Below are 26,042 nucleotides of genomic sequence, written 5' to 3'. Positions count from 1 at the left end.
TGCGCACTGTCTGTGACTAGACAAGTCGGATGTTGACATAAGAGACTAACGATTTCCGCCCAAGTAGAGAGCCAATATGGAGATGCTGTACTCAAGGCAGATGCCCTTTGTGTTTGTCATGTCTCTATGTAAATAAACGTCTATGTCCTCGTTGAGTTGTCTCACTTAAGTTATTACAATATATATATATATATATATATATATATATATATATATATATATATATATATATCTGTGGCATTTTACGTCTCGAGAGACGATCTTTTCCCTTTGCAACTTCTTGTGTGACTAAAGAGGCCAATCCTTGATACACAGCTGCGATCGCATGTTGGACATATATAATCTTGGGCATAATATAATATATATATATATATATGTAGCGGAGGGGGGAGAATTATTTTGTGTCTCTTACATTACAAAAAAAAGTAAATAAATGGCGAAGTTATAGACTCAGTGTTCATCCATTTATTTTTTATATTATGATGCTACTTTTTCTCCACAGCTGACTACTGCACTATGCTCCCAGACGGAGGTCCGTGCGAGGCCTACATGCCCAGTTATTATTTTGACGTCTCTTCTAACTCGTGCAAGCAGTTTGTTTTTGGTGGTTGCCTTGGAAACCCAAACAGGTTTTCAAACGAGGCTCTATGCTTGCAGACGTGTCAATAACAAATCTAAAGAACCGATTGACAGCGTACAAATGATACATTCGTGATACACATTCCATTTTTAATCCCAGACATCAATAAAAGTAGCTACTAGGAAAAAAAAGGTCTCCTTTCAGACCTTGTGGTCTATAGGGCAGATGATGCAAGGAAAGTAGCTACTAAACACAGTTAATTTTTCTTTATTGTTTGTTGTTACTTGTTTAACATTGTTTGTTGTTTGTTACTTGTTTAACATTGTTTGTATGGGTGGATGTTTTGTGTGTTAGTAGGCCTATAAGGAAAAACCAATAAGGTTGTAAGTATATAACTGTTTATGAATGTATATAGTTTTAGATAAGACCTATTGACGATGTTCATGTTTAAATCTCACACCAGATAACACTCTTTTGTAATGCTATGATATCAGGTAGGAGTGTTCAAGGCTAAATTTAAAGTCTAATTTATTTATTTAAATTACTGCACTTACCAAAGAGCTATTTATTAATATAGAAGATTTTCATAAGCTATAAATAGTTAGGTATTTGGTGTATCCGGTGTACAGAATACAAGCCGTGCTGCTAAGCTGTATATTTTAAAGGGTACACGATAACCTATGTACAGTTTTTAGCACTGTAGAGTCTAATTTCATTTGCAATTTTTATTATTAAGTTGGCAATAATGATTTAATACATAGTCCTTGACACTGTTAAGTTTACTATTTTTCAGAATCTCCTGAAAATTTCCCCCAATCTTTCTTTTTTTTTTCGTTTATCATTTTCTTACATTACATCGCCCAAAATTCACCTTATCGACGTTTCTTCTTTTCCTATGATTAAGCTTAAAGAATGTAGATCGGCCAAAAAGCAACAAAAAAAAAATGCAAAAACTAAATAACGAGATAAATAGCTGAATGTATAATGCATCAGGAAAATTCACAACAGATTACAATCTCACAAAGTAATAAAACTGGGAAATGAGAAAACGGCAATAAAGATGAGTGTAACATACTGGTATTACAATGAGCTCACAACTCGCCCATGGCCAGTGGAGAATCTACACAGGTGTTGCACTGTTGACAAAGAGTCAGCCATGCTAACTAAACAAGCCGCCAAAGGTGACAGGTGAAGGTGAAACAAAACAAACTTCAGTAGATATAAAATAACAAAACGCTCGAGAGTACGTCTGATACATGCGTGTGTTACATGCGCAGTTACATTGCATGTTTATCGTTGCGTCTAGGTAGGAACCAAATTTTTTTCTTTTGAAATTTATTTTAAAAAGAACAAAAAATCATGTAATAAAACTTACTTTTGTGTGTGTGTTTAGCAACGCTATTTGATTTCATTTTAAGTTTAAAATTTAATAGTATGAATTGCTTTGTATAAAGAGTTGATTCTGTTTCTCTCTCACACACACTCTTTCAATCTCTCTCTCTCTCTCACTCAGTCTAATTTCCCCACCTTTACAGTTTAGCTATTTTAATTTTCCAAATGTAAAGATTTTTTGTTTAAAAACCTATACTCTTTTTTAAGATAATTGAAGTTTACACAGTTAAATAAAGAATTTTAAAAGAAAGAATTACTGTATTCCATATGTAGCGTCTAAAGGTTTTGCTATCAATCTGAGAATCTATCTTTACAACATGTTTTACAATTAGGTAGGTACGCAGGTAAATGTTTTGTAATTCTTTGTAATTCTTCCGTAATAATAAATGCTTCGATCTAGTGGTAAAAAAACAATAGGAAGAAACGGGAAATTTCTTTGTAGGCGGGAATTAATCTGTGAAATTTTTAAATCTTGTTAACGAAAGACGTTCATTAATATTTTTGACGTGGGAGTAGTTTACTTCATTAAAAAAATATTAATTTAAAAATAGAGAAACTGTAATTAGTGAATACTTTCGAAGTTTGACACAATTTACTGAGTTGTCTCCCCTTGACACCCTACCGCGCCTTCTGAAGAAGACAAATATGCCAAATGTAGTCGGACCGATCCTCGTCACTTGTCTGTGTTTCTTCCTTGACCTCACCAGTTCTTATCGTCTTGTCTGATCTACTCGTTTCTGCTACTTTGATAGGATTGTAAGTTTGTATTTTGATTACGCTATACTAATTAATTAGAAACTAACGACTAGCGAGACATATGGCCCGGAGACACTTTCAAGGTAAATAACTAGGTACTTGATCTCAGTATCACGTGATTAAACAATTCTCTAGACATACGATTGGATAGTGTGTCCATTGATTCAAGTCTAGAATTGGAAATTTGTAAGAACTACTCAATACCTGCGTCTAAGCAACAATATACAAGAACATTTCTAATAGCCTCGTTTTGAAAAAAGAGAGAAGATTATTGAGACCCTATCTAAAGAGAAAAACATACAATCCCTTGACCATCAATGAATCAAAGTAAAATGGCTGCTAGAGTACAATGGCTAGAGTACAATGGCTGCTAGAGTACAATGGCTAGAGTACAATGGCTGCTAGAGTACAATGGCTAGAGTACAATGGCTGCTAGAGTACAATGGCTAGAGTACAATGGCTGCTAGAGTACAATGGCTAGAGTACAATGGCTGCTAGAGTACAATGGGTAGAGTACAATGGCTGCTAGAGTACAATGATCCATTCCCAACATCTTCTGAGGATTTTGTTGTTGACAATACATGAAACTTTTGCAACTAGGTTATAGGGTCATTGGTGGAATTCATCATTTCGTAATGAGCTAATATGATCACATTTTAACTTTCATAGTTTTGTTATGAGCTCATATGTTGACATTCTAACTTTCATATGGCTTTATCTGACCTATCTGGTTTTCAAAATGATATCACTCTCTAGTTCTAGTATGCTACCATACAAACATGTTTTGACCAATACAATTGATTAAGAAAGATGCCAATAGAAAGTAAGTTGCTGTAGCACTAACAAATTATCAGCTCCAAGTAAGTGGGTTACTGTGCTACTGGGTTACTGTGCTCGTTCATCTGAAGTATTCAAAGTGTTTCTAACTCCAACCTGTCAACTCTCTGTTTATTAAGTCTTATCGTATTTCATATTGCTGAGTCACATGACTGAATGTTTGGACAGGAAAAAAGTCTCAAACTTTCTTACTATGTGAGCTTCATAATCAGTGGCGTAGCAAGGAATTTGGGGGCCCGGGGGGCTTGGCCTCTTTAGGGGCCCTGACCTCTTTAGGAGCCCCTGCATTTTAACATTCGACATGAGATAATGTTTTTAATAAATATATAAAACTAATGTGTGGAATACTCAGAAAGATACAAAGAAAAAGGCATATTCCTCGTTCCATATACTAATAAAAAATGTGTACAAATGCTCCTTCTTCCCTAGTGCTATTACAGCATGGAATGGGTTGACTGAGCCAGTCAGGAGAACCAATGACTTGGCAGAATATAAGTCATTTGTTATCATGTATGACTAAATGCATGACGCTTAGGACATACTCATCTTTTTTGAAGTAACGTCTGTATTTTATAAGAAAACAAAATACATGCAACATGGTCACTACTTCTTTACATACAAACATAAATAACAAGATAACATGGCATTGGCTTAATATTTTATCTTTGAAAAGTTCGGACACTCATTTGGGGTCCCTTAAGTGAGGACCCAAGGTATTTTCACATTTTGACCCCCCCCCCTTTCCCACACCTTAGCTACGCCACTGTTCATAATAGCACGGGTCCATGGGTCGGCTAGAACGTAAAAACGTAATAGCGTCAAGTTAAATGCCCATGTTTTATACTGTACTTTCTAGATTGTAAACTTATCATTTAGATTTACTGAAACACCAACAACCCAAGATGCTCGCCCCTTTCATCGCTCTTATCATTCTACAAGTTCTTGCCCCCTTGGCACACTCAAGGCGTAAGTATTCATTCGACTTTGTATTTCTATAAGTCTATACTATACTTTTTCCTTAACAGAACACTTCCAACATTCTGAGTATTTAGTGGAACACTTTCCTTATTTTTTAGACAAATTAACTCATGTGGTGGCCTACTAGATAATTATTCCAGTCGTTCGTGGAACACCTATTCAGACCTCGCGGAACACTTATTCAGACCTCGCGGAACACTTATTCAGACCTCGCGGAACACTTATTCAGACCTCGCGGAACACTGGGGTTTCGCGGAACACAGTCTGGGAAAGATAGCTTATAAATAAATAGCTTCATTTGCATTATACTAGAGGGACCTTCATAAGCGAGAAATATAATAAACAGATTTAAAGAATTTAAGTTCCCCTTTCAGATCTTGCGATCTATAAGGCGGATGATGTGAAGGTCGAAGGTCATCTGTTTATTTAGCCCACGGTTAACGAGGGTATCATTGTGGACATCATAACGACCAACGGCCTTTACTTTTTCCCAACTAATGTCAGGTACCCATTAAATCTGGTGGACTCAGAAGTGCCCTAGAGATCCCGAAATTAAAAACCCCTGTCTTCACCAGGATTTGAACTCAAGGTTTTGGAAGCCAAGCGATTAAGCACTCAGCCACCAAGCCTCAGCACTGTGGATAGAAACATTTTTGACAACAATTTAAAAAAAAAAAAGAAACATTAAGTTTCTTTGATAAAATCTGCGTATATTTTTTTTTAAATTCCAAAACTTAAATTTCGAAGCTGTTTGTACAGAGCCAATGGTCTTGTTTTCATCTTTACCTATAGACATAAAGCAAACGGTAAGACTGTCCCATGTACGAAATCTCAAGCCAATCCATTTAGCTGTTTATGAGGCTTCGTGATGATCAGTAAAGGATTGAGTCAGTCGGTGGTACTTCTCGCAATAAGAAAACTGAGATTGTGCTCATCTTGTGCCTGCTTTGAAACTGTGTTATTTATAGTTGCAATAAGGATATTTATTTCAAGAAAGATTTCAACAGAGTATGGCGTGGGGCACTCTGGGCGACGATGGAAAAGTACAACATAAATAAAAACATAATTAAAGTAGCTAGAGCCTCTACAAGGAGGCCACTAGTGCGGTGTACTTCAACAATAACATTGGGGACTGGTTTAATACCACAGTTGGAGTAAAGGCTGCTTACTCCCACCAACTCTTTTCAATATTTTCTTTGAAAGTATAATGGAAGATGCTCTAGGCGGTTATGAAGGTACTGTAGGTATTGGAGGAAGAAGAATTACTAACTTGCACTTCGCGGATGACTTAGATAGCCTAGCAGGGACATAAGAATAAACAGGACATACGCAGCATATGGTATGTAAATAAATGCCGAAAAAAACTCAAATTATGATCAATAGTCAACAGGGGCATCAGCATTGGAGGGCAAAAACTAGCAAGTGTCATTAGTTATAAATACCTCGGATGAGGGAGCCAAACCCGAACAACTGGCCCGAATCGCACAGTCTACAGCAGCACTGGCAAAACTTAAAACAATATGGAAAGACAAAGACATAGCCCTCGGCACCAAAATTAGATTGATGCGCTTCCTGGTCATAGCCACATTCTAATATGCTTGCGAGTCTAGGACGCTGACTGCAGAGCTAGAGAGGAGAATCAGAGCAATTGAATTGAGATGCTACAGAAGGATCCTAGGTATCACATTTAAAGACAGCATCACAAACGAGAAGAGATTAGAGCCAGGGTTACTGCAGCCATTGGACCCCACCATGACCTGCTAACTAGTGGAGAAAAAAAAACGGAAACTTAAACTCTATGGCCATATTACAAGTTCTACGGGGCTTGTATGGAAATATATAGTATGGTAATGAATGGTATGGTAATGAACAAATATATGGTATGGTAATGAACAAATATATGGTATGGTAATGAATAAATATATATATATATATATAATGTTATAGGCTTATGATATAGGCCCTAGATTGTATTTTTGTCTTAGATAATTGTTTATGCGACAGATGAAATTATAATTTTGGCTTAACAATAGTTATTGAAATAGTAATTGTATCTTTCTCCTTCGTATCTCATGTAAAAAAAAAGAAAATTTCGCCAGAACTTAATAATTAATTTTAATATTGTATAAAATGAACATTGGACGCTGAAAAACAACAGTCTCCTAAGTAAACCTACATCAACTCTATCTACGCAAATAATGAAAGACCACAATATAATTGTCACTTTTGTTTGTCCCATTCTCGAATTATAAAATAATACCTTTAAAAAACATTTCAACACAGAAAGTTTCTAGTAATGAACAATAGAAACATATGTAGACAATATCGTCGCATGTAGCCTGAGATTCCAATTACTTTCAGCAAGATAGGAAACTCCGTGAAATTACAAATATTTAAATCTGTAAATGAATATTATTTACACTTTATTTAGTGTTTAATTGCATATATTGTTTTTAAAAGAAAATTATTTTGCTTACTTTAAACAGCTGACTTTTGTGAACTAGCTCCAGAAGTCGGGCCGTGCAAAGCATTGATTCCAAGCTTCTATTTTAACAAAAGCGACAACTCCTGCAAAGAGTTTTTCTATGGTGGATGCAGAGGAAACTCCAATAGATTCTCGGATCAAAGTCTCTGCGAAGATACATGTTTATAAATGTCAACCATTTCCATTCAATTTGGGAAACATTTTAACATTTTAGAAAATAATCAAATAAAACATAACGAGACATGATTTCTTCTCTTTTGTCTTTCTTTTCATATTTGATTTAAAAGTCATTTGTCACTTAGCATTGAATGAATAGGGTAGATTGCTGGTAACTTGCTGATTTTTGTGGCAAATTAGTTGATAGTTTAGCTGTCCCAACAATCTGCTCAACCTACAAGAAATATCATAGACACACAGAATCTCTACCAAACAAATAATAGTTTCTGTAAAATTTCAAAAATTGATCTTCATTTTCTTATGAAATATAAAGGCTTTCCATAGTAAGTGGTGCTAAGACAGAAAGGGGGAATACTGGGATGAAATGATAGAGTACTGTGATACAAGTAGAGAGTATTTTGATAAAAGTATTGTAATAATTGAAGGGAGGCAACTCAACGAGATATAGATGTTAATTTATACGAGGACATCACATACATGTAGAACAAGATCTGCCTTGAGCACAGCCTCTTTATCAGCTCTAGACTTGGGCGGGAATTGTTCTCTTCTTCTCTAAATGTCTACATCCGTCCTAGTCACTACTAGTGCGCACCTTTTGCACACTCTTGGATGGTGGTCTGCATGGCGGGGTTATAACAGTATATAACTGTGATGAAAGTATACAACGTGTGATGATAAGAAAGACCACTATGATGAAATGGTAGGGTACTGTGATCACAGGATAGAGTACTGTGATACAAGTAGATAGTATTTTGATAAAAGTATATAACTGTGATGAACATGAAAGTATACAGCGTGTGATGATAAGAAAGACTACTATGATGAAATGGTAGAGTACTGTGATCACAGGATAGAGTACTGTGAGAAATGATCTAATACTGTGACTTAAGAGATAGACCTGTGGTGATGTGATTTAGTTCGTTCTGAACCAGTCCTAAAATTCGTTTCTGTCAATAATAGTGTTATAACTTTACCATGCACACCGCCATCCAAGACAGTGCAGAAGGTGCGCACTATTAGAGACTAGACTGAGAAGGTGCGCACTATTAGAGACTAGACTGAGAAGGTGCGCACTATTAGAGACTAGACTGAGAAGGTGCGCACTATTAGAGACCAGACTGAGAAGGTGCGCACTATTAGAGACTAGACTGAGAAGGTGCGCACTATTAGAGACTAGACTGAGAAGGTGCGCACTGTTAGAGACTAGCCTGAGAAGGTGCGCACTGTTAGAGACTAGACGGAGAAGGTGCGCACTGTTATAGACTGAGAAGGTGCGCACTGTTAGAGACTAGACTGAGAAGGTGCGCACTATTAGAGACTAGACTGAGAAGGTGCGCACTATTAGAGACTAGACTGAGACGGATGTTGACATTAGAGAGAAGAGAACGAAGTTCCACCCAAGTCTAGAGCTGATGAAGAGACTGTGCTCATGGCAGACGTTATATGTATATGTGTGATGTCCTTGATATTCTTATGTAAATAAACACCGTTGCCTCGTTGAGTTGCCTCCCTTCAGTTATTACACTATATGCTAGTCATTTACATCTGTAGGATAGAGGAAGTGTTTACTAATTTTACTGACTTATCATAAATGCACGACAGGATACATCATCAGATTGATTGTTTTGTTGACGCAAACCATGACATACTTGTTAATAATTGCCCGAGCAGCTGTTCAAGTGTGACAAATGATCCATAGCGAGAATCAAATATGTTTCCGTGAGCTGGTGTAACAAAAGTTTCAGCTAAATAAAATCTTAGTGTTGTTTCGAGCAATTGTACATAAACCACTGGACCATAACAGACAAATACAAACACACAACCTAATCAAATACTCAGAAAGACACAAAGATAAGGGCACTATTCTTATTCCACATGCTATGGCGAATTTGTACAAGTAGTTCTTCTTTCCCTACCCCCAAAAGAGCTTGGAAGGGGTTGGCTGAATCAGCCTGGAATACCAGTGACTTAGCAGAGTTTGTGTCTCTAATTACATGTACGCCTAGACTGACAAATACAATTCACATAGGAACGTTAAGTGTTCATAATAATGTTACAAATGAACAGTGATAGGTAGAGGTCAACGTATGACCCCAGCGAGATGACACAGCAGCGAGTGTTCTCTGGAATGTACATGATTAAACAAAGACAGGATGTGACGTGTCCTCCTTACGTGTTATTCCAGAAGGTACTAGCAATGTCCAGTGACAGATAGAGGTCACAACTTGTGACCCTGGCAAGATGACACTGCAGCGGGTGTTCTCTGGAATGTACATGTATAAACAAAGACAGGATGTGACGTTTCCTCACGTGTTGTTCCAGATGATACTAGCAGTGTTTGTGCAACTTTGGAGGAGCGATTAGAGACTCTATATAAGCCAGAGAGTTGATGTGAAAGTCAGTCGTGAGTGAGCCGTTACAGTCGATACAGACGATGTAAGACGTGTGCGGTTCTAGTGGAAGAGAAATGTGTACGACTCGATGCAAGTTAACTAGGGTAGAGTTAACTGGAGTGGACTACTGTCGTTAAAGTCTATACAGCGAACTACAGTGGACTTGAGCCGTTACAGTCGATACAGTCGATGTAAGACGTGTGCGGCTCTGATTCGGTAGACTTGAGTACGACTTGGTTCAGCTTTGGGAGACCTGGAGCGACACTGGGAAGTGTGTCGTTGGTCTGTTCTGTGGCATACGGCTCGATGCAAGTTGAGAAGAGAGGAATTGCAACGAAGTATAGCTAACTGTAAACTGACAGATATTGTACAGTCTTCTACGCTACATGTTACAGTGACGAATTGTTAGAGTTAATAGTCATTAAAGTTATATGAAACTGAAAGTTTAGTCGTCAAGTTCGTTACAGTGTTTTTATTTGTGTGCCTACTAGTACATCTAGCCAGAAGATTCAGAAATACGTAACAATAATTTAAAATTAGACTTTTAACGAAAAGACAGTTCTTTAGAGATGATCATATAACGGTCATTTTGCCTAGAGAGTGTTCAAACAGCCTTTGTCGAATAGCCTTTTCTCTTCACGCTTGATATTACGATGGCCTATGTCACCGTGTCAGTTGGCGCGAGACCAATCGTCATAGAGGGCCCTCACAACTGACCTTCGACGTCGTAACCTGTGGGCAGGGAGCTATTGGTCTTCACTATGAATAATTATGGAAAATGTTAACTTGATCAGAAAACGTGTACAAAATATAATAGGGGGAATAACACCACATATACATCCACATCTCTCAAGAAGTAGTCTTTATTTTCCTTGTTTGATAAGGTTGCTACGTTTTATTTTGACAAAGCTTATATCAACTCACTCTTTCTGTGTGGTACAATTTTATTTGTACAAAGCGTATATAAACTCACTCTTTCTGTCTGGTACACTTTCCGTACACGTTATTTCTCCCACACCTGTTCTCGGATCAATTTGAAACTTTACACAATTATTTGTTATACCTAACAAAACATGAATGAATCAAAAATTAACTTAATTAATTATTGTTACGTAATTATTTCTTATTTTAAAATAAATATTATAACAAGAAAAAAATATACCAAATTGAAATAAATTCAACTAGAAATAAGAAAAAACATTTTTTAAAATTTCTGTACACATCTTATTTATTGATACTGGTTTTTTTTTATATTTCAATATACAGAGTTTTCATTCGACTATTTCTTCTTATGTTTAAAATGCAATGTCAAAGTTTTTGGCTGCTTAAAAATACTTCTTCTACATGTCTAAGCTTAACAAGTATTTTCTTTCTTTACGTTGGACGTAGCTTGTCATGCTAAGACGTATTTGAGATAAGAAGAGCTTTTCAAAAACATTTGACCTACATTTTTTGAACTAAAGAAGTAACATTCTTCATAGATCTGGCATATCCATCCTGGATCTAAAAGATTCATTATTGTTGTCAGACGTGAAATGGCGGAGATGTAATTATTACACTCAACTCGCCCTTAGGATGTGTCCGGCTTGTATAGATCTGTGGCCACAGGATCCATAATATAGCAAATTACATTGTAACAGTTTCAACCTAAATTGAAAGATAAATTAAACCTAGATCTATGAGAAAGTAAATCTAGATGTATGAGAAGCTAGCTTTAGTTCTATGACTAAATAAAATCTAAACCTATACGGTGTTAATTAAAAAAAAGCATTAGTACAAACTAAAATCAGGCTACATTTTATATTGGTGCCGTAAGGTTGTTATTGCTGGAATAGGTCATGGATATATGCACTACTCGACCTATGCAAATTGCTTCCAATGACATGCGTCTCAAACAGCCTCTAACAACCAGTCCAACTCTTGGCCTTAACGTGAGGCTCAGATATTGAGTTTGGCAGAACTGTTACCACTAACAGGAGAAGGGCCAAAGGTAATTAACTGGCGCCTACACAAGTAAGCTTCAGGCAGGCGGGGCTCGTTAGCATTGGCTGGCTACCCACCTAGGAGAAGGACTCGAAGTTCTCGAACCTCTGTTGCCTTTAAGTTATACCCAAACAAAACATTGGAAAGGCTTGGGGTGTCAACTCAAAGGAAAAATCATTGGCTGGTGACCCTTAGGCAGGTTCCAACTAACAGTACCACATACTGGTAGAGCCTGCGACGCCACTTATCCCAAACTGTATCGGCACTTGTTGTTCCATTGGACACATCACCCCTGCGTGGAGAGGGTGGAGCTGTTGTGTGGGCGACATCGTTCTGAACATAGCTAATGACCAGGCATTCGACTTATTAGTAACTGAAGCATTGACATTTTATGTTTGCTTTTAAGCCTACCTTACTTGAAAAAATTCCTCCAAAAGTCATTAGAAAGACATAATTTTTATTTTACTTACAAATGTTTTTTAAAATTCAATATTGAAATCGTATAAAGTTCTGTAGTTATCGTACCCTTTCATACATTTTAAAACATAACTGAAGTCCTACCTGGCCCGGGCTTCAGGCTAGAGATTGAAGCAGGACAGTCAGTTCCTTCGATAGCTGTACATCACTTAGTTTTCTCCTGAGGTTTTCAAAATCAGCGTACTCTAGAGCCGATCTGTTGGGCGCCCAGAATGAAAAAGTATCGTCCTCACTGGAATAAAAAAAAAGTCACGTTATTTAGTATCATAGCAAATAACAAAGTGACCTCTTTCTTCTGGATGCTTTGGGTTGCATTGAAGTAAGAGACATATATATGAATAAACACGAGAGCTTACCACAATACTATGGACTTATTTAAAACGAGGCTCGTAAAACGTAAATTAACATGGAGTAGGTCTGCTATATTGCTTTGTGTACTTACTACTCCAGATACGCTGTCCAGAAAAGTCTGTCAACAAAAGCACAGATCCCCACAAAGGTGTTGCAATCCAGGTTGACGTCTTCTGGAATGAACAGACAGGTGCTCAGGATGTCATAGTTGTCCTCGCTGAAGTAACCTCCCAGGAGGGAGTTCAGTGCTGGATGCAAGCTCTGGGGGGGGGAGACAAATATTGAAGATGAACAAGGTAAACAGTAGACTCAAGTTGTACTTGTGCTATTCTACTGTATCTGATTTTTTTTTTTGTGTTAGGTTTAAAGATATGATATTTTGGGGTTTTGGCACATCGGCACAATTTGGGCCATGTCGTGCCCATAATCCCTCAAGGGTTATTCCCCCTTTATAGCTCATGGGTGTAAGATTAATTTGATCCTCAGTGCGGCAGCTCCTCATGATGCCCTCCCGAAAAAAAAAACGAAATAAAACAGATAAAAAAAGTATTTACTTTTTTTTTCAAAATAATGTGTAGAAATTTAGCACCGTATTAGATTTAATAATATAAAAAATTTAAACTAATGGCATGCATAACGATACAATACAACGATATTTTTTCCCGCCGAAGAAAGATAAAGATTATTACAAATTTCATATGCATATATAAACATATTATATAGATTTACATTAGAAGTGTATTCTATACATATGGATATGCTTTATGTGGGATTAGGGTTAGGTTTAAAAAAAAAACGCCCCCCCCCTTTCTAAAGCTCTGTAGTGCGTGTACCTCAGAAGAAAACGGGCTCGTAAAAGTGGGTTGCCTTCAGTGATTTAAACAAATTTAGTCTTGCATTGTCTTCCCTACCCCTGGTCTAATAGAATAACTCTTGATTGTCTTACATCACCTGCCTGTGATCAAAAAAATGACACGACGTTAACTGACATTACCTTCACTTACCATTTGAATACCTTTACATTACCTTCGCTTACCATTTGAATACCTTTACATTACCTTTACTTACCAGTTGAATACCTTTATGCTACATTATTTTCACTTGCCATTTGAATACCTTTACATCACCTTCACTTACCATTTGAATACATTTAATTACATTCGCTTACCATTTGAATACCTTTACATTACCTTCACAACAGGGCCTTGATTCATAGAATTTAACTTGAAGGGACAGTGGTTCAATATGAACACATTTTACTTACTAATTCGGTACAAAAAAAGGCCTATAAGAGGTTTATGTCTGTCTACCTCTGAACACACTTCTGGCACGTATGTAATACCTTCACTTCCAGATAATCATTTGGTTTGACCTTGTACTTCTTAAAGATCTCAGTGTAACGTCTGCGCTGTTCTTTGTTCAGGCGCGTGTACGTGGCCAGGTATTGAAGCGGCGTCATGTCTGCAAGCAGAAGTCAGAAGTAGTCGATGATATCTACAAATGTTTGTGTCCATGTTAACATCTAAAAAGTTTGTAGGTTGTTGTTTTTTTTTAAACGTCTCCTCCTTTGTTAAGCTGATGGTGGTCTCTAATTTTTTTCATTTTATTATTATTATTATTACTTTTTTTTTTTTGTAATTCTAAAAATGTCACGTGGCCAGCACAAGCGACCAATCACCTGTACTTTACGCAATGTGAAGTACCCATTAGATAGAGTTTGCCTGACAAAAAAAATCTGGAAATTTAAGATCCGGTCTTCATCGAGATTCGAACCCGTTGATGTTGCTTCCGAATAGGATCGAGTTTCAAGCTTGTGAAAATCTTAAAATTTGAAACTTTTGCAAAGCGTCGCTTGTTAGGTTGGATCTATTTTCTTCAACCTAGCAAAGTTGATTTTAATATTATTATTTAACAAAAACAAAAATTGCTTGGATGAGGCTGACCTACTTTTGATGACAAAATAACAAAACAAAATGAACAGCAAACATACGCGTAAGTATGCATAGACAGATACACATAAGCACACACATACACACACATGTATACATGCTTACACTCAACACAAATGTTCACACCCACACATGTATACATGCTTACACTCAACACAAATGTTTACACACACACATGTATACATGCTTACACTCAACACAAATGTTCACACACACACATGTATACATGCTTACACTCAACACATGTGTTCAAGGTTTAGGTTGGCTTGTTGTTCAGTTGATGTCATTTTATGAAGAAAATAGTTCAATTTTATAAATTTTATAACGGTGATAGTTTAACTATAGATGTATACACTAAGACCCAGGTTTTATAATTGAAATGTTACAGAAGGACTCTAGGCATCACATACAAAGATGGAAATATGAAACAGGATCACACAGTAGCGATCGGAACCCTTGATGACTTACTGGCATAGAATTCACGTTACGACTGTACGGCCATAGAAAGAAATTTTCAGACTTTTCTGCATGGAACAGTAACAGGAAGTAGAGGTAGCCAAAGGAAGCGATTCGAAGACATTAGGCCAAATGAATGGACCGACCTGTCTATGGAAGGGACTCTAGTCCTGGTAAAAGGCCGAGAAATAAAGACGTCGACAGATCATGTGTGAGGCCCCAATGGCCTAAAAGACCAAGGGACATGTGAAGCTAAAGTTTTAAAAAATAAATTATAGAGAGAGTTTGTACGTTCATCTTACGTTCTAGTAATCTTTTGTTGAAGGGCAGTTCATATCGAAAAGATCTGCAAGCAGTCTCAAGCCTGGTCAACACCCATTTGGGAATAACTTCACATTTGGCGCCGACCTGAAGAAACGACCCAAAAATCATTCATTAGAGAACTAGAGAGTTTTCAAAACAAAGAGAGTAGAGAGTTTTCAAAACAAAGAGAATAGAAAGTTTTCAAAACAAAGAGAGTAGAGAGTTTTCAAAACAAAAAGAGTAGAAAGTTTTTAAAACAAAGAGAATAGAAAGTTTTCAAAACAAAGAGAGTAGAAAGTTTTCAAAACAAAGAGAGTAGAGAGTTTTCAAAACAAAAAGAGTAGAAAGTTTTCAAAACAAAGAGAATAGAAAGTTTTCAAAACAAAGAGAGTAGAGATTTTCAAAACAAAGAGAGTAGAAAGTTTTCAAAACAAAGAGAATAGAAAGTTTTCAAAACAAAGAGAGTAGAGAATTTTCAAAACAAAAAGAGTAGAGAGTTTTCAAAACAAAGAGAGTAGAAAGTTTTCAAAGCAAAAAGAGTAGAGAGTTTTCAAAACAAAAGAGAGTAGAGAGTTTTCAAAACAAAAAGAGTAGAGAGTTTTCAAAGCAAAGAGAGTAGAGAGTTTTCAAAACAAAAAGAGTAGAGAGTTTTCAAAACAAAGAGAGTAGAAAGTTTTCAAAGCAAAAAGAGTAGAAAGTTTTCAAAACAAAAGAGAGTAGAGAGTTTTCAAAACAAAAAGAGTAGAGAGTTTTCAAAGCAAAATGAGTATCTTATCATTGATACTTTGTCAAATTTGAATAAACATAAAAAAAAAGAATATGATACCTACATTAAAAGACACATGATTAAAGAGTGGCTTTTCTTTATTTTTTTTTTAGACGCAAAGAATGAATCAAGAAAAACATAAAAAATGATAAAAAAACAACTTATAATTATGTAATTGTATCAATCAGTTCGCATCAGTCATGTGATTACATTGAATTCATTTAACTTATACCAACGCATACTACTTCATTCCCTTGTTCATTGTCAAACAAAATAATTAATTACCAATAGTCATTAAACTAATTGGTTATTTTTTAAATAATTTCTTGTTTTGCCAGGTACAAAAAATAATTGTTCCAAATTGCAACTTGATCCTAGATTGGGTGTCGGAGAAATAGCGTGTACAAACTTTTGATCAGACAGACAGAGTGAATTGATAAAAGCTTTGTGAAAAGATATTCGGAGATCCCCAAAGAAACACTGACATCAATTTTTTTTTACCCTTTCGATTTTTTTTTACCTTCTATTTAGGCAATATTTTTTTTCGGGAGTATAAATGATACTTGCTTCAAGTGACAACTTTCAGTATCTTGAAGCTTTGCTACATATTTGTTCTCTTTTAAAATCCTGCAATGTTTTATCTCTCTTCTCTTCCTTTGACTTCTTGTTTGGCAGACGTTCTGTTCTTTATCTTCTTTTCCTTAAACCTGACCTCTAGGATTCAATGAAGATCATTCGTTTGCCGAAGCGTCCAGTGGCACTTTAACTGTTGGGAGCGAAACCCCCCCCCCCCCACTTCCAAATGTAATTATTGATACAGCTATACTTAATATAAGCTTTTGTTTTTTTTAAAGTATGTTTTTTTTTATTTTGCTTGTTTACTCTAGACTTTTTAATTATGTTTCTATAATTCCTTGACTAGCTCATATTATTGAGAAAATGTATGATGCCTAACTAAAGCAGTTTACTATTCACTAGATCATTAATCGCACAACAGCTTAATAAAAAAAGGAACAACAAAGAAACAAAAAATAACAAAAAAAAAACTAACAAAACATTTGTTTTACTTCTCTGAACTGGATCTTGCCAAACTTATTTCCTTCGATGATCTCGTCAAATCTTTGATACTTGTGGATTGATCCGTCAATACTTCCTCTATCTTCTCTCTTAGTTTTTTTCTTCGATCGTATCATATTATCCACACTGTTGTTTGTCAGAGAAAGAATGGGATGTTACAACATCAATCTCATTAACTAAACATTATCTGTGTTGCTTTTACATAAACAACACATCACTCAAGTCACTTTTACCATCAGATACTAGAAAGAAGATCATGTTTTAAAACAAATGATTGTGTTAGTTCTACTTTTAATGAGTTGCGTGCATGCTTACTGAAGAATAGGGACAAGTAGAGAACTCTCCCTATCAGTTGGTTATAGAGAGACTTTAGGTTCGGCCATGAAAATCTATGAATTAAAAAAGTACCCTCCACGGAACTATTGTGTTCAATGTTCTCCTCCTTTTCAGACTCGGCAAGAAGTAAATAAATAGAGAATTTGAACAAAATAAGCACACTTTGATTCAAGTGTACTAGAGAGGACAAACACAATGCATCAGAGGCGTAGTGAGCAAAACGTGCGCCCGGGTCAAGGTACGTTATAGGCGCCCCACCCTCCAGTTTCCATGAACCTCACTTAGAAATATAGGCTTATAAATAAAAAGTATTTAATAATAATATAATACAAATAATCTTAGAATGTATTACCTAATTAAAATATCTACAATAATTTTATTTTTTCGGCGCCTCTTTGCCCCCCCCCCCACCTTAAATACGCCTCTTCATTGCATCAATTCTGTGATTACTGATCTAGGACCTATATGATTGGTTGACTTGTACTGTGTCTAAGTTTGGGCTCAAATCCTGATGCTGTCTATACAATTTTGCGGCCTTTCATAAAACAAAACCAGACGGGACAGAAGAAACGACAGACAGTAGAATTGAAAAAAAAGTAGTGTATGAAAGACAGATTTAATGGCGCAGAGAAGACAGTCGAGGTTAGAGTGTAATAGAAGTGTGTCTGTTTTCTTCATGCATATTAACACATTAAAATGTTTGCGTTAATTAGTAAAGAACAAAAAACAAAATATTGAATCAATAAATAATAAATAAACAATCACTAATAGGCCCTATATACTTAAAAGTTCAGAAAACAATGGTAGGAAATACATTTTAAATAACGACGATCACAAATACCCAGAAAAAAACAAAACCTGAGACGTGGTAGAAGCCACTTACACATAATTGAATTTTTTGGGAGTGTGCGTTTGCTGTTCGGACTTGTCAATGAACGCTTTCTTAAGACTGTTGCCAGTGACAAAACTCTCAGCGGTCAGTCCCATGTAAGGAAGAGTCCTGCACAGGATGTCGTCAGGGCCATAGAGAAGAGCTGATGAGACAAATAGTAATCTTAAAGAAAGCACCAAAAGTATGAAGATAAAACTTGAGTAGTTGGGTATTTATTTTTGTTTGTTACCAGGATGAATAGCAGGCTCACTTCTCAGCTGTGATTGCAAGAGAACACTTCAGCATCGGCCGTACCGACCCCAATTTGTTTTGGACATGTGATCTTTTTCTAAGGAAAAAAGTGCATTGTAAATGCCGGGATAATGAAATCATGTTGCTTGGAATGCAGGGAAACGCCTGGCTCTGGCTTTCAGCCATTCCGAATACTCTCTCGCTGGATGGAGGGGGTGGGGGTGGGGGAAGCTACTGTTTCTTCATTACTTTTTTCTGGTAGACCTATACAAATCCTTTAAAATATCTACGAAACACTTTAAAATATCCACGAAACACTTTAAAATATCTATGAAACATTTTAAAATACCTATGAAACATTTCAAAATATCTTTGAAACATATTAAAATATCTTTGAAACATTTAAAAATATCTATGAAACATTTTAAGATATCTAAGAAATAATTTAAAATATCAATGAACCATTTAAAAATATCTAAGAAACCATTTAAAATATCTATGAAACATTTTAAAATATATATAAAACATTTTAAAATATCTAAGAAACACTTTAAAATAACTACGGAACACTGTTTCCGATAAAGGTGATGGATTAGATTGATTGCACATTCATTACGTACATTTGGATTCCAAAATATTTTGTTAATAAATATGCAAGAAAAACGTGAAAAAGTGTCTTTATGTGACTAGACTTTTTCATTACAATCTTAAAACCCTCCTAGGCCCCACTGTGGTAGGCTGTAGCTCTTTCTTAGACTCCAGCTAGTTAAGACGTCATTAGTAAAAGTATTAGAAACAATGCCTTAGTAGCTTGCAGGGGCGGACTGGGTATCAAAATCGGCCCGGGCATTACCATATAAACCGGCCTACAAATGGCATGTCATATATTTTCCTTAGGGGGGGGAGGGACTTTTACCCCACTGAGCAATTTATATATATATAGGGCCTATATATATATATATATATATATATATATATATATATATATATATATATGTATATATATATATATATATATATATATATATATATATATATATATATATATATATATATATATATATATATTGTTACAAATGAACAGTGATAGGTAGAGGTCAACGTATGACCCCGGCGAGATGACACAGCAACTAGTGTTCCCTGGAATCTACATGTGCAAACAAAGACAGGATGTGACGTGTCCACACGTGTTGTTCCAGGGGACGAACAGATCTAAGTAGGGGGACAGTTACTAATGAACAGTGACAGATAAAGGTCACTACGTGTGACCCCGACTTGATGACACTGCATCGAGTGTTTTCTGGAATCTACGTGTATAAATAGAGACAGGATGTGACGTTTCCTCACGTGTTATTTCAGAGGATACTAGCCGTGTTTGTGCAACTTTGGACAAGCGATTAGGGACTCTATATAAGCCAGAGAGTTAATGTGAAAGTCAGTCGTATGGAATCGTTAGTGAGCCGTTACAGTCGATACAGACTAAGTAAGACGTGTGCGGCTCTGTGGAAGAGAAATGTGTACGACTCGATGCAAGTTAACTAGGGTAGAGTTAACTGGAGTGGACTACTGTCGTTAAAGTCTATACAGCGAACTACAGTGGACTTGAGCCGTTACAGTCGATACAGTCGATGTAAGACGTGTGCGGCTCTGATTCGGTAGACTTGAGTACGACTTGGTTCAGCTTTGGGAGACCTGGAGCGACACTGGGAAGTGTGTCGTTGGTCTGTTCTGTGGAATACGGCTCGATGCAAGTTGAGAAGAGAGGAATTGCAACGAAGTGAAGAGATGCAGTGCAACGAAGTATAGCTAACTGTAAACTGACAGATATTGTACAGTCTTCTACGCTACATGTTACAGTAATGTTAGAGTTAATAGTCATTAAAGTTATATGAAACTGAAAGTTTAGTAGTCAAGTTCTTTGCAGTGTTTTCATTTGTGTGCCAACTAATACATCTAGCCAGAAGATTCAGAAATACGTAACAATTGGTGTCAGAAGTGGGATCTTTCTGGCTAGAATGTGTTCCATCAAACTTCTTAATGAACTTGACATGAAAGAACTTAGACAAGAGCTTCGAGAAAGAGGTCTACGGCTTAACGGAAATAAGGAAACGCTAACAGCACGTCTCAGACAAGCCCTGTTGGAGGAAGATGAGAACCCGGACACCTGCCAATTTGAAATCAAACCTAATATGACGGAGCTCCTGAGAACTTTGCAATACAAAATGAACTCGGTGAAAGAAAGCATTAAGAAGATAGAATCAGAAATCAACACCAGATTTTCTTCATTTAACCATTTGACCAAAGCCATGAATGAGAATGAACAAATAGCTACCACGCCCAACAAGACTGAAGAACAAACAGATACAATAAAAGATCAAACGAGAATCATGATGAACCAGCTACTGAACACTCAGCAGTATCAGATTGAGTCGACAGATGAAAGAACTACACCATTGATGATTAGCGAACAATTGTCCAACCAAGGATGTGGCGATGCAGACAATTACGATAGGGATGCTGGTGATGGTTGTGCTGTCTGTGACTGTGATAGTAAACCAAACGAATGTGGCCCACAAGAAATAAAAAGAGACGGTAGCTGTTACTATTTCAACGAGAAGCAGAATGAGACCGCTGAAGAAACAATAAAAGAGACCTATAGTTTGACCGAAGCTTTAGCTACAGATAAACCTGATATGAGTACCTCAACCAGCCAAACAGATCAAGACAACGTTGGGTCTGCGTCCAAGCCTGTTGCTGTGGGCCTTAAAGACTTCTGTCTTCTATCTGCCAGTGTCTACGAGAGGAACTCGAAGCTTGATTATTGCACCCATGCGTTTGACAAGAACTGTACGTACGTAGCTTTACAAGAAGACTGTGAATGTCAAGAAATACACCAGCAAGGTCTGGACTTAACAGAAGCTTGTCCAGCTGTCAAGATCAGCGCGAGAAGTCCTGGTCAAAGTCAAGGAAACACAATAGAATCTGATGCTGAAGTTGATGGACCTTTGCACGTTGAATGTTATCAACCTGCCCCACAGGCGAGTGCTCCAGACTCGGATGAAGGTGATGACGTGTTTGACACCTTGCCTTCAAGTGGACTTGCAGCTCATTCGCAAAGCACCCATCGAAGAATAATGCTGAAGCAACTTGTTAGATCAACAGTCTTGATGACTACAGCTATGAAATGCAATGCCTTCCTATCTGCTAAGTCGCTGCCATCAGCATGGATCGACAAGAAAGCAAGACAACGACAACAACATCAACGCAACCAAAGAAATATCAAATTGAGGAGGCGGAGAAAGCGACATATGCAGAGTGCAACGTGGATGGCTCCAACAAGATCAAGATACAAACCCACCCCTTCTCCCACTGATAGACCCCCACCTGCATTTATGAAACTCCATAGCCCATGTTGTTAGAAAACAAGCCCACCACTTCTACCACTGATAGACCCCCACCTGCACTGATGAAACTCCACAGCCCATGTTTTTAGAAAGATTCTGTCCGGAACCATCACACCAAAGAAGAAAGCCTTACGAATCAGTTGAAAGTGTGAAGCCACTAATGAATAATCTAAGAACATTCCTCATGAGAATAGGTTGATGAAGTATAACAGAGGTTTTAGAAGAACGCTAATTAAGTCAGAAGCAAGAAGGACAGAAAAGAAGTAGTTTAAGATGTCAGAACTGTAGTGAGTAACCATCTGTGACAGAACTGTACAAGAAGATCAACCCAACAGGCATCGTACAAACCCAAAGTCAGTTGCTGTTGTAAGAAGAACATGTGAATATTGCTGTACTGTAATGAACCTGGTCATCTCTGAAGAAGCTCTGGAAAAAGCCCTAACCCATCTGTAAAAAGATGCTTGAAAATGTAAAACTCAGCCAGTGAAGCATGAACTCGTTAGAATGCTGATGAATTTTCTCGACAAGAGTGCCCAATGTCGTCATCTGAAGGTCGATGTTTCCATACCAAGATTGATGAAAACATTTGTGAGGAACTGCTGAAAAATGAGGATTTGGCTCCCATTCTTCTATGGAAAGAAGATGGACAACTGCCAGATTGAAAGAACATCTCTGAGAAGGGGGCAACCACCAAAGCTTCCTAATTGATCGTCGATCGATTTCATCAGTATCGTGATGAAGTAGAATCTGTTCGGGACGAACAGATCTAAGAAGGGGGCAGTGTTACAAATGAACAGTGATAGGTAGAGGTCAACGTATGACCCCGGCGAGATGACACAGCAACTAGTGTTCCCTGGAATCTACATGTGCAAACAAAGACAGGATGTGACGTGTCCACACGTGTTGTTCCAGGGGACGAACAGATCTAAGTAGGGGGACAGTTACTAATGAACAGTGACAGATAAAGGTCACTACGTGTGACCCCGACTTGATGACACTGCATCGAGTGTTTTCTGGAATCTACGTGTATAAATAGAGACAGGATGTGACGTTTCCTCACGTGTTATTTCAGAGGATACTAGCCGTGTTTGTGCAACTTTGGACAAGCGATTAGGGACTCTATATAAGCCAGAGAGTTAATGTGAAAGTCAGTCGTATGGAATCGTGAGTGAGCCGTTACAGTCGATACAGACTAAGTAAGACGTGTGCGGCTCTGTGGAAGAGAAATGTGTACGACTCGATGCAAGTTAACTAGGGTAGAGTTAACTGGAGTGGACTACTGTCGTTAAAGTCTATACAGCGAACTACAGTGGACTTGAGCCGTTACAGTCGATACAGTCGATGTAAGACGTGTGCGGCTCTGATTCGGTAGACTTGAGTACGACTTGGTTCAGCTTTGGGAGACCTGGAGCGACACTGGGAAGTGTGTCGTTGGTCTGTTCTGTGGAATACGGCTCGATGCAAGTTGAGAAGAGAGGAATTGCAACGAAGTGAAGAGATGCAGTGCAACGAAGTATAGCTAACTGTAAACTGACAGATATTGTACAGTCTTCTACGCTACATGTTACAGTAATGTTAGAGTTAATAGTCATTAAAGTTATATGAAACTGAAAGTTTAGTAGTCAAGTTCTTTGCAGTGTTTTCATTTGTGTGCCAACTAATACATCTAGCCAGAAGATTCAGAAATACGTAACAATATATATATATATATTTATTTATTTATTTATTTATATTTATATTAGTGTGTGTGTATATGTAATCAATCCTCATTGCATTCTGATCTTTCATTCTTTCAAACGTTTTTTCTACCCTAGAATACTCTCTTCCTATAATTAGTGGAAAGACAGTACACACCGCCAAAGGGCAGCTAGGGAGTCCCGGGGAAGTCGCGGGCGGGAAGGAGCAAAAAAAAAAAGGTCCATGCCGACTAGCAAAATGATTAGGCCAAACACAACCTCGAAGGCATCAAAGAGGTCCATGCCGCTCGTGCATAGCAGAAAGTACGGTCTAACGTTTTGCAAATGATAATACGTACAGTGTATAGTGTATTTTTTTTTTTTATATTCTTGTTGAATTTCAAACAAAATTAATTGTAATAAGAATTTAAACAACAACAACAAGAAAACGTGTTCAGGCCTTTGTGTCTTGCTGCTGTCACTTTTTTTTTTTTTTAAGTTGTCTGCATTGAAATTATTTTTTTTCTTTGGTCGGGACCAGACCGGCCCATTTGGTACCGGCCCACCGGGCATTTGCCCGTTTGCCCATATAGCCAGTCCGCCCCTGGTAGCTTAGCTTGGTTGAGGTTGTGTGTGGAGAGGGTAAACCGGTCCTTCGCATTACCAGCAAGTAAATGGGCTTTCTATGCAAGGGTGTCTTTTGTTAAGGTCAAAACTATACTTCACATATTTATATCTACGCAGTAGCGTAGCTAGGGTGTGAGAAGTGGGGAGAATTTGAAAATCCCCTGGGCCCCCACTCAAGAGGGGCCCCCAAATGAGTATTTTCTACATTAAAATTAAATAGTACGCAAAACGCAAGGGCCCCCAAAGAGTTCAAGCCCCCTCCCGACCCCCAAATGATGGTAAATTCCTAGCTACGCTTCTTTATCTACGTATAATTTCAATTTCAAAACTCTTTTCCTATCTCATCTCTTTTTCTTTTTCACCACAAACTAAAACAAAAAATCATGACGTAATGTTTACCTTGAATGTGAGGAGCGAATTTCCCCTTTTTCATTTGCGATGCGTGCGCCGGCTCACTCTCGGTGATATTTAATGTCGTCTCCGTTTCTGTTTTCATCTTGGCTTCTTGGGATAAAGTTTTGACAACTAAAGGAGGCTGCCACACTAAAAGAACCCTGACTATTATGGCGTGAAAAATACAGGTTAAGAATCGCGTTGGCGGAGATGTATTAAAACTCTATTATTAAAAAAACATATAGAGTCGATTATGTTGCAAGGCGCCTACTTCCCTCCACCTAGGCGCGTCATGATTTGTCTAGCGGAACTTTTTTTTTCTTTCCAATCTTAAACATTTTAGATCAACTATTTCTTTTCAGCAACTTTTGATTCAAGGATAACTCCGTACATCGCTTTTTATTTTTAGTTTCCAGGTTTCGATGGAATTATTCTTTTCGCTCATTTGTTTCACTACCCTGGTATAATTAAACTTCAATAACTTTTGTATTTAATCTGGAAATGTTATATTATGTATATAATTATAGAAGAATGCATGCTCTGTTTATATAACACAAATTAAAGTTTGTAAAACCAAAATTTAAGTTAATTTAATGGGGTCAAATCAGCGTTTGTGTCGTCAGTTAGGAGAGGGAGAGGTAAAGAAACATTTGTGTAAGATCACCTAATTGACTTGTAATCAACGACCATTATTATTAAATACGACAACAAAACCTAATAAACTACCGAGACACAAAGATAGAGTCACGTTTCTTATTTTACATACTGGGATAAATACATACAAGTGCTCCTACTTCCTTTGTGCATTTAGAGCATGGAACGGGTGCCTGAATCAACCAGGAAAACCTATGGCCTTGCAGAGTTTAAGTCTGTAATTAACCTAGATTGAAACATGAATACGCGTAGGACCTAAATAAATATTTTCTCCTTTTGAAGCCACGTTCTCATTTAAAATTTATAAGATACAATTAATTTCCAAATTTTTTAGAAGATGAAGACATATATTTGTTTTTAATACGTAAATACGCTTAATAATTACTATAAATTATTTAATTATGGACTTTCTACGCAATAAACACTCTTCAAAAAACAACTCTTAAACCTTTGTGACACTATCCTTAGTACCCGGGCACGTGAATTCGCTATCTCTAGATGCCTTGGTTGAGTTCTATCGGCAGCCGACAGCATCCCCCGCACCAGAAATGTATTCGCTTGAAGGAAGTGAAGTGGCTGGACTGAATTAGCCTATTTCCGGTAATATTGACGCATTTATCAAAGGTGCTCAGCTGTGTCAGACAATGTTTTCTCGTGCGAGTTTCCCCACTTTCTAGTGACCGAGGGGATGCGGTGGCTAAGTCCACCCAACTCTAATGGGTACTTTACTTTAGTTGGGGAAAGTAAAGGCGGTTGGTCGTTGTGACCTTTACATCATCGGTCCCATAGATTGCAAGGTCTGAAAGAGGAACTTTACTTTACTTTTGTGGCCAAATCTCATATCCCATGAGCTCAAAGATGGCTGTGAA

The 26,042-nt window shown here is 37.2% G+C and overlaps 2 protein-coding genes across 10 annotated transcripts; one reads left to right on the top strand and one right to left on the bottom strand.

Moving 5' to 3' along the window:
- Positions 1-1,474: 1,474 nt before the first annotated feature.
- On the top strand, positions 1,475-7,274 carry LOC129925896 (kunitz-type serine protease inhibitor 2-like). Of its 5 annotated transcripts, XR_008777668.1 has the most exons (4): positions 1,475-1,886; positions 2,246-2,304; positions 4,442-4,531; positions 7,030-7,274. XR_008777668.1 is itself a non-coding variant. In XM_056027373.1 (3 exons), the coding sequence occupies exons 1-3, from the start codon at positions 1,850-1,852 to the stop codon at positions 7,194-7,196; spliced, it is 294 nt and encodes a 97-aa protein (XP_055883348.1). In that variant the 5' UTR covers positions 1,695-1,849; the 3' UTR covers positions 7,197-7,274. The 5 variants fall into 5 exon arrangements, 2 of the variants coding, with proteins under 2 accessions (XP_055883348.1, XP_055883349.1); XR_008777667.1 differs by lacking the exon at positions 2,246-2,304 and having other exon boundaries at positions 1,556-1,886; positions 4,422-4,531; XM_056027373.1 differs by lacking the exon at positions 2,246-2,304 and having other exon boundaries at positions 1,695-1,886.
- A 3,530-nt stretch (positions 7,275-10,804) lies between these two features.
- Positions 10,805-25,760, bottom strand: LOC106061288 (uncharacterized). Of its 5 annotated transcripts, none has more exons than XM_013219360.2 (9): positions 25,622-25,760; positions 24,526-24,684; positions 18,180-18,330; positions 16,951-17,086; positions 15,117-15,222; positions 13,752-13,870; positions 12,501-12,670; positions 12,143-12,290; positions 10,805-11,245 (listed from the first exon to the last, which is right to left on the bottom strand). In XM_013219360.2, exons 2-8 carry the CDS (start codon positions 24,620-24,622, stop codon positions 12,155-12,157), a joined length of 915 nt encoding a protein of 304 aa, XP_013074814.2. In that variant the 5' UTR covers positions 24,623-24,684; positions 25,622-25,760; the 3' UTR covers positions 10,805-11,245; positions 12,143-12,154. The 5 variants fall into 5 exon arrangements, with proteins under 5 accessions (XP_013074814.2, XP_013074813.2, XP_013074817.2 ...); XM_013219359.2 differs by having other exon boundaries at positions 24,526-24,689; positions 25,622-25,759; XM_013219363.2 differs by having other exon boundaries at positions 24,526-24,669; positions 25,622-25,750.
- Positions 25,761-26,042: the final 282 nt, after the last annotated feature.

Source organism: Biomphalaria glabrata, chromosome 4 (genome assembly GCF_947242115.1).
Source record: "Biomphalaria glabrata chromosome 4, xgBioGlab47.1, whole genome shotgun sequence".
Taxonomy (NCBI): domain Eukaryota; kingdom Metazoa; phylum Mollusca; class Gastropoda; family Planorbidae; genus Biomphalaria; species Biomphalaria glabrata.
This window is presented reverse-complemented; position numbering and strand designations above follow the sequence as displayed.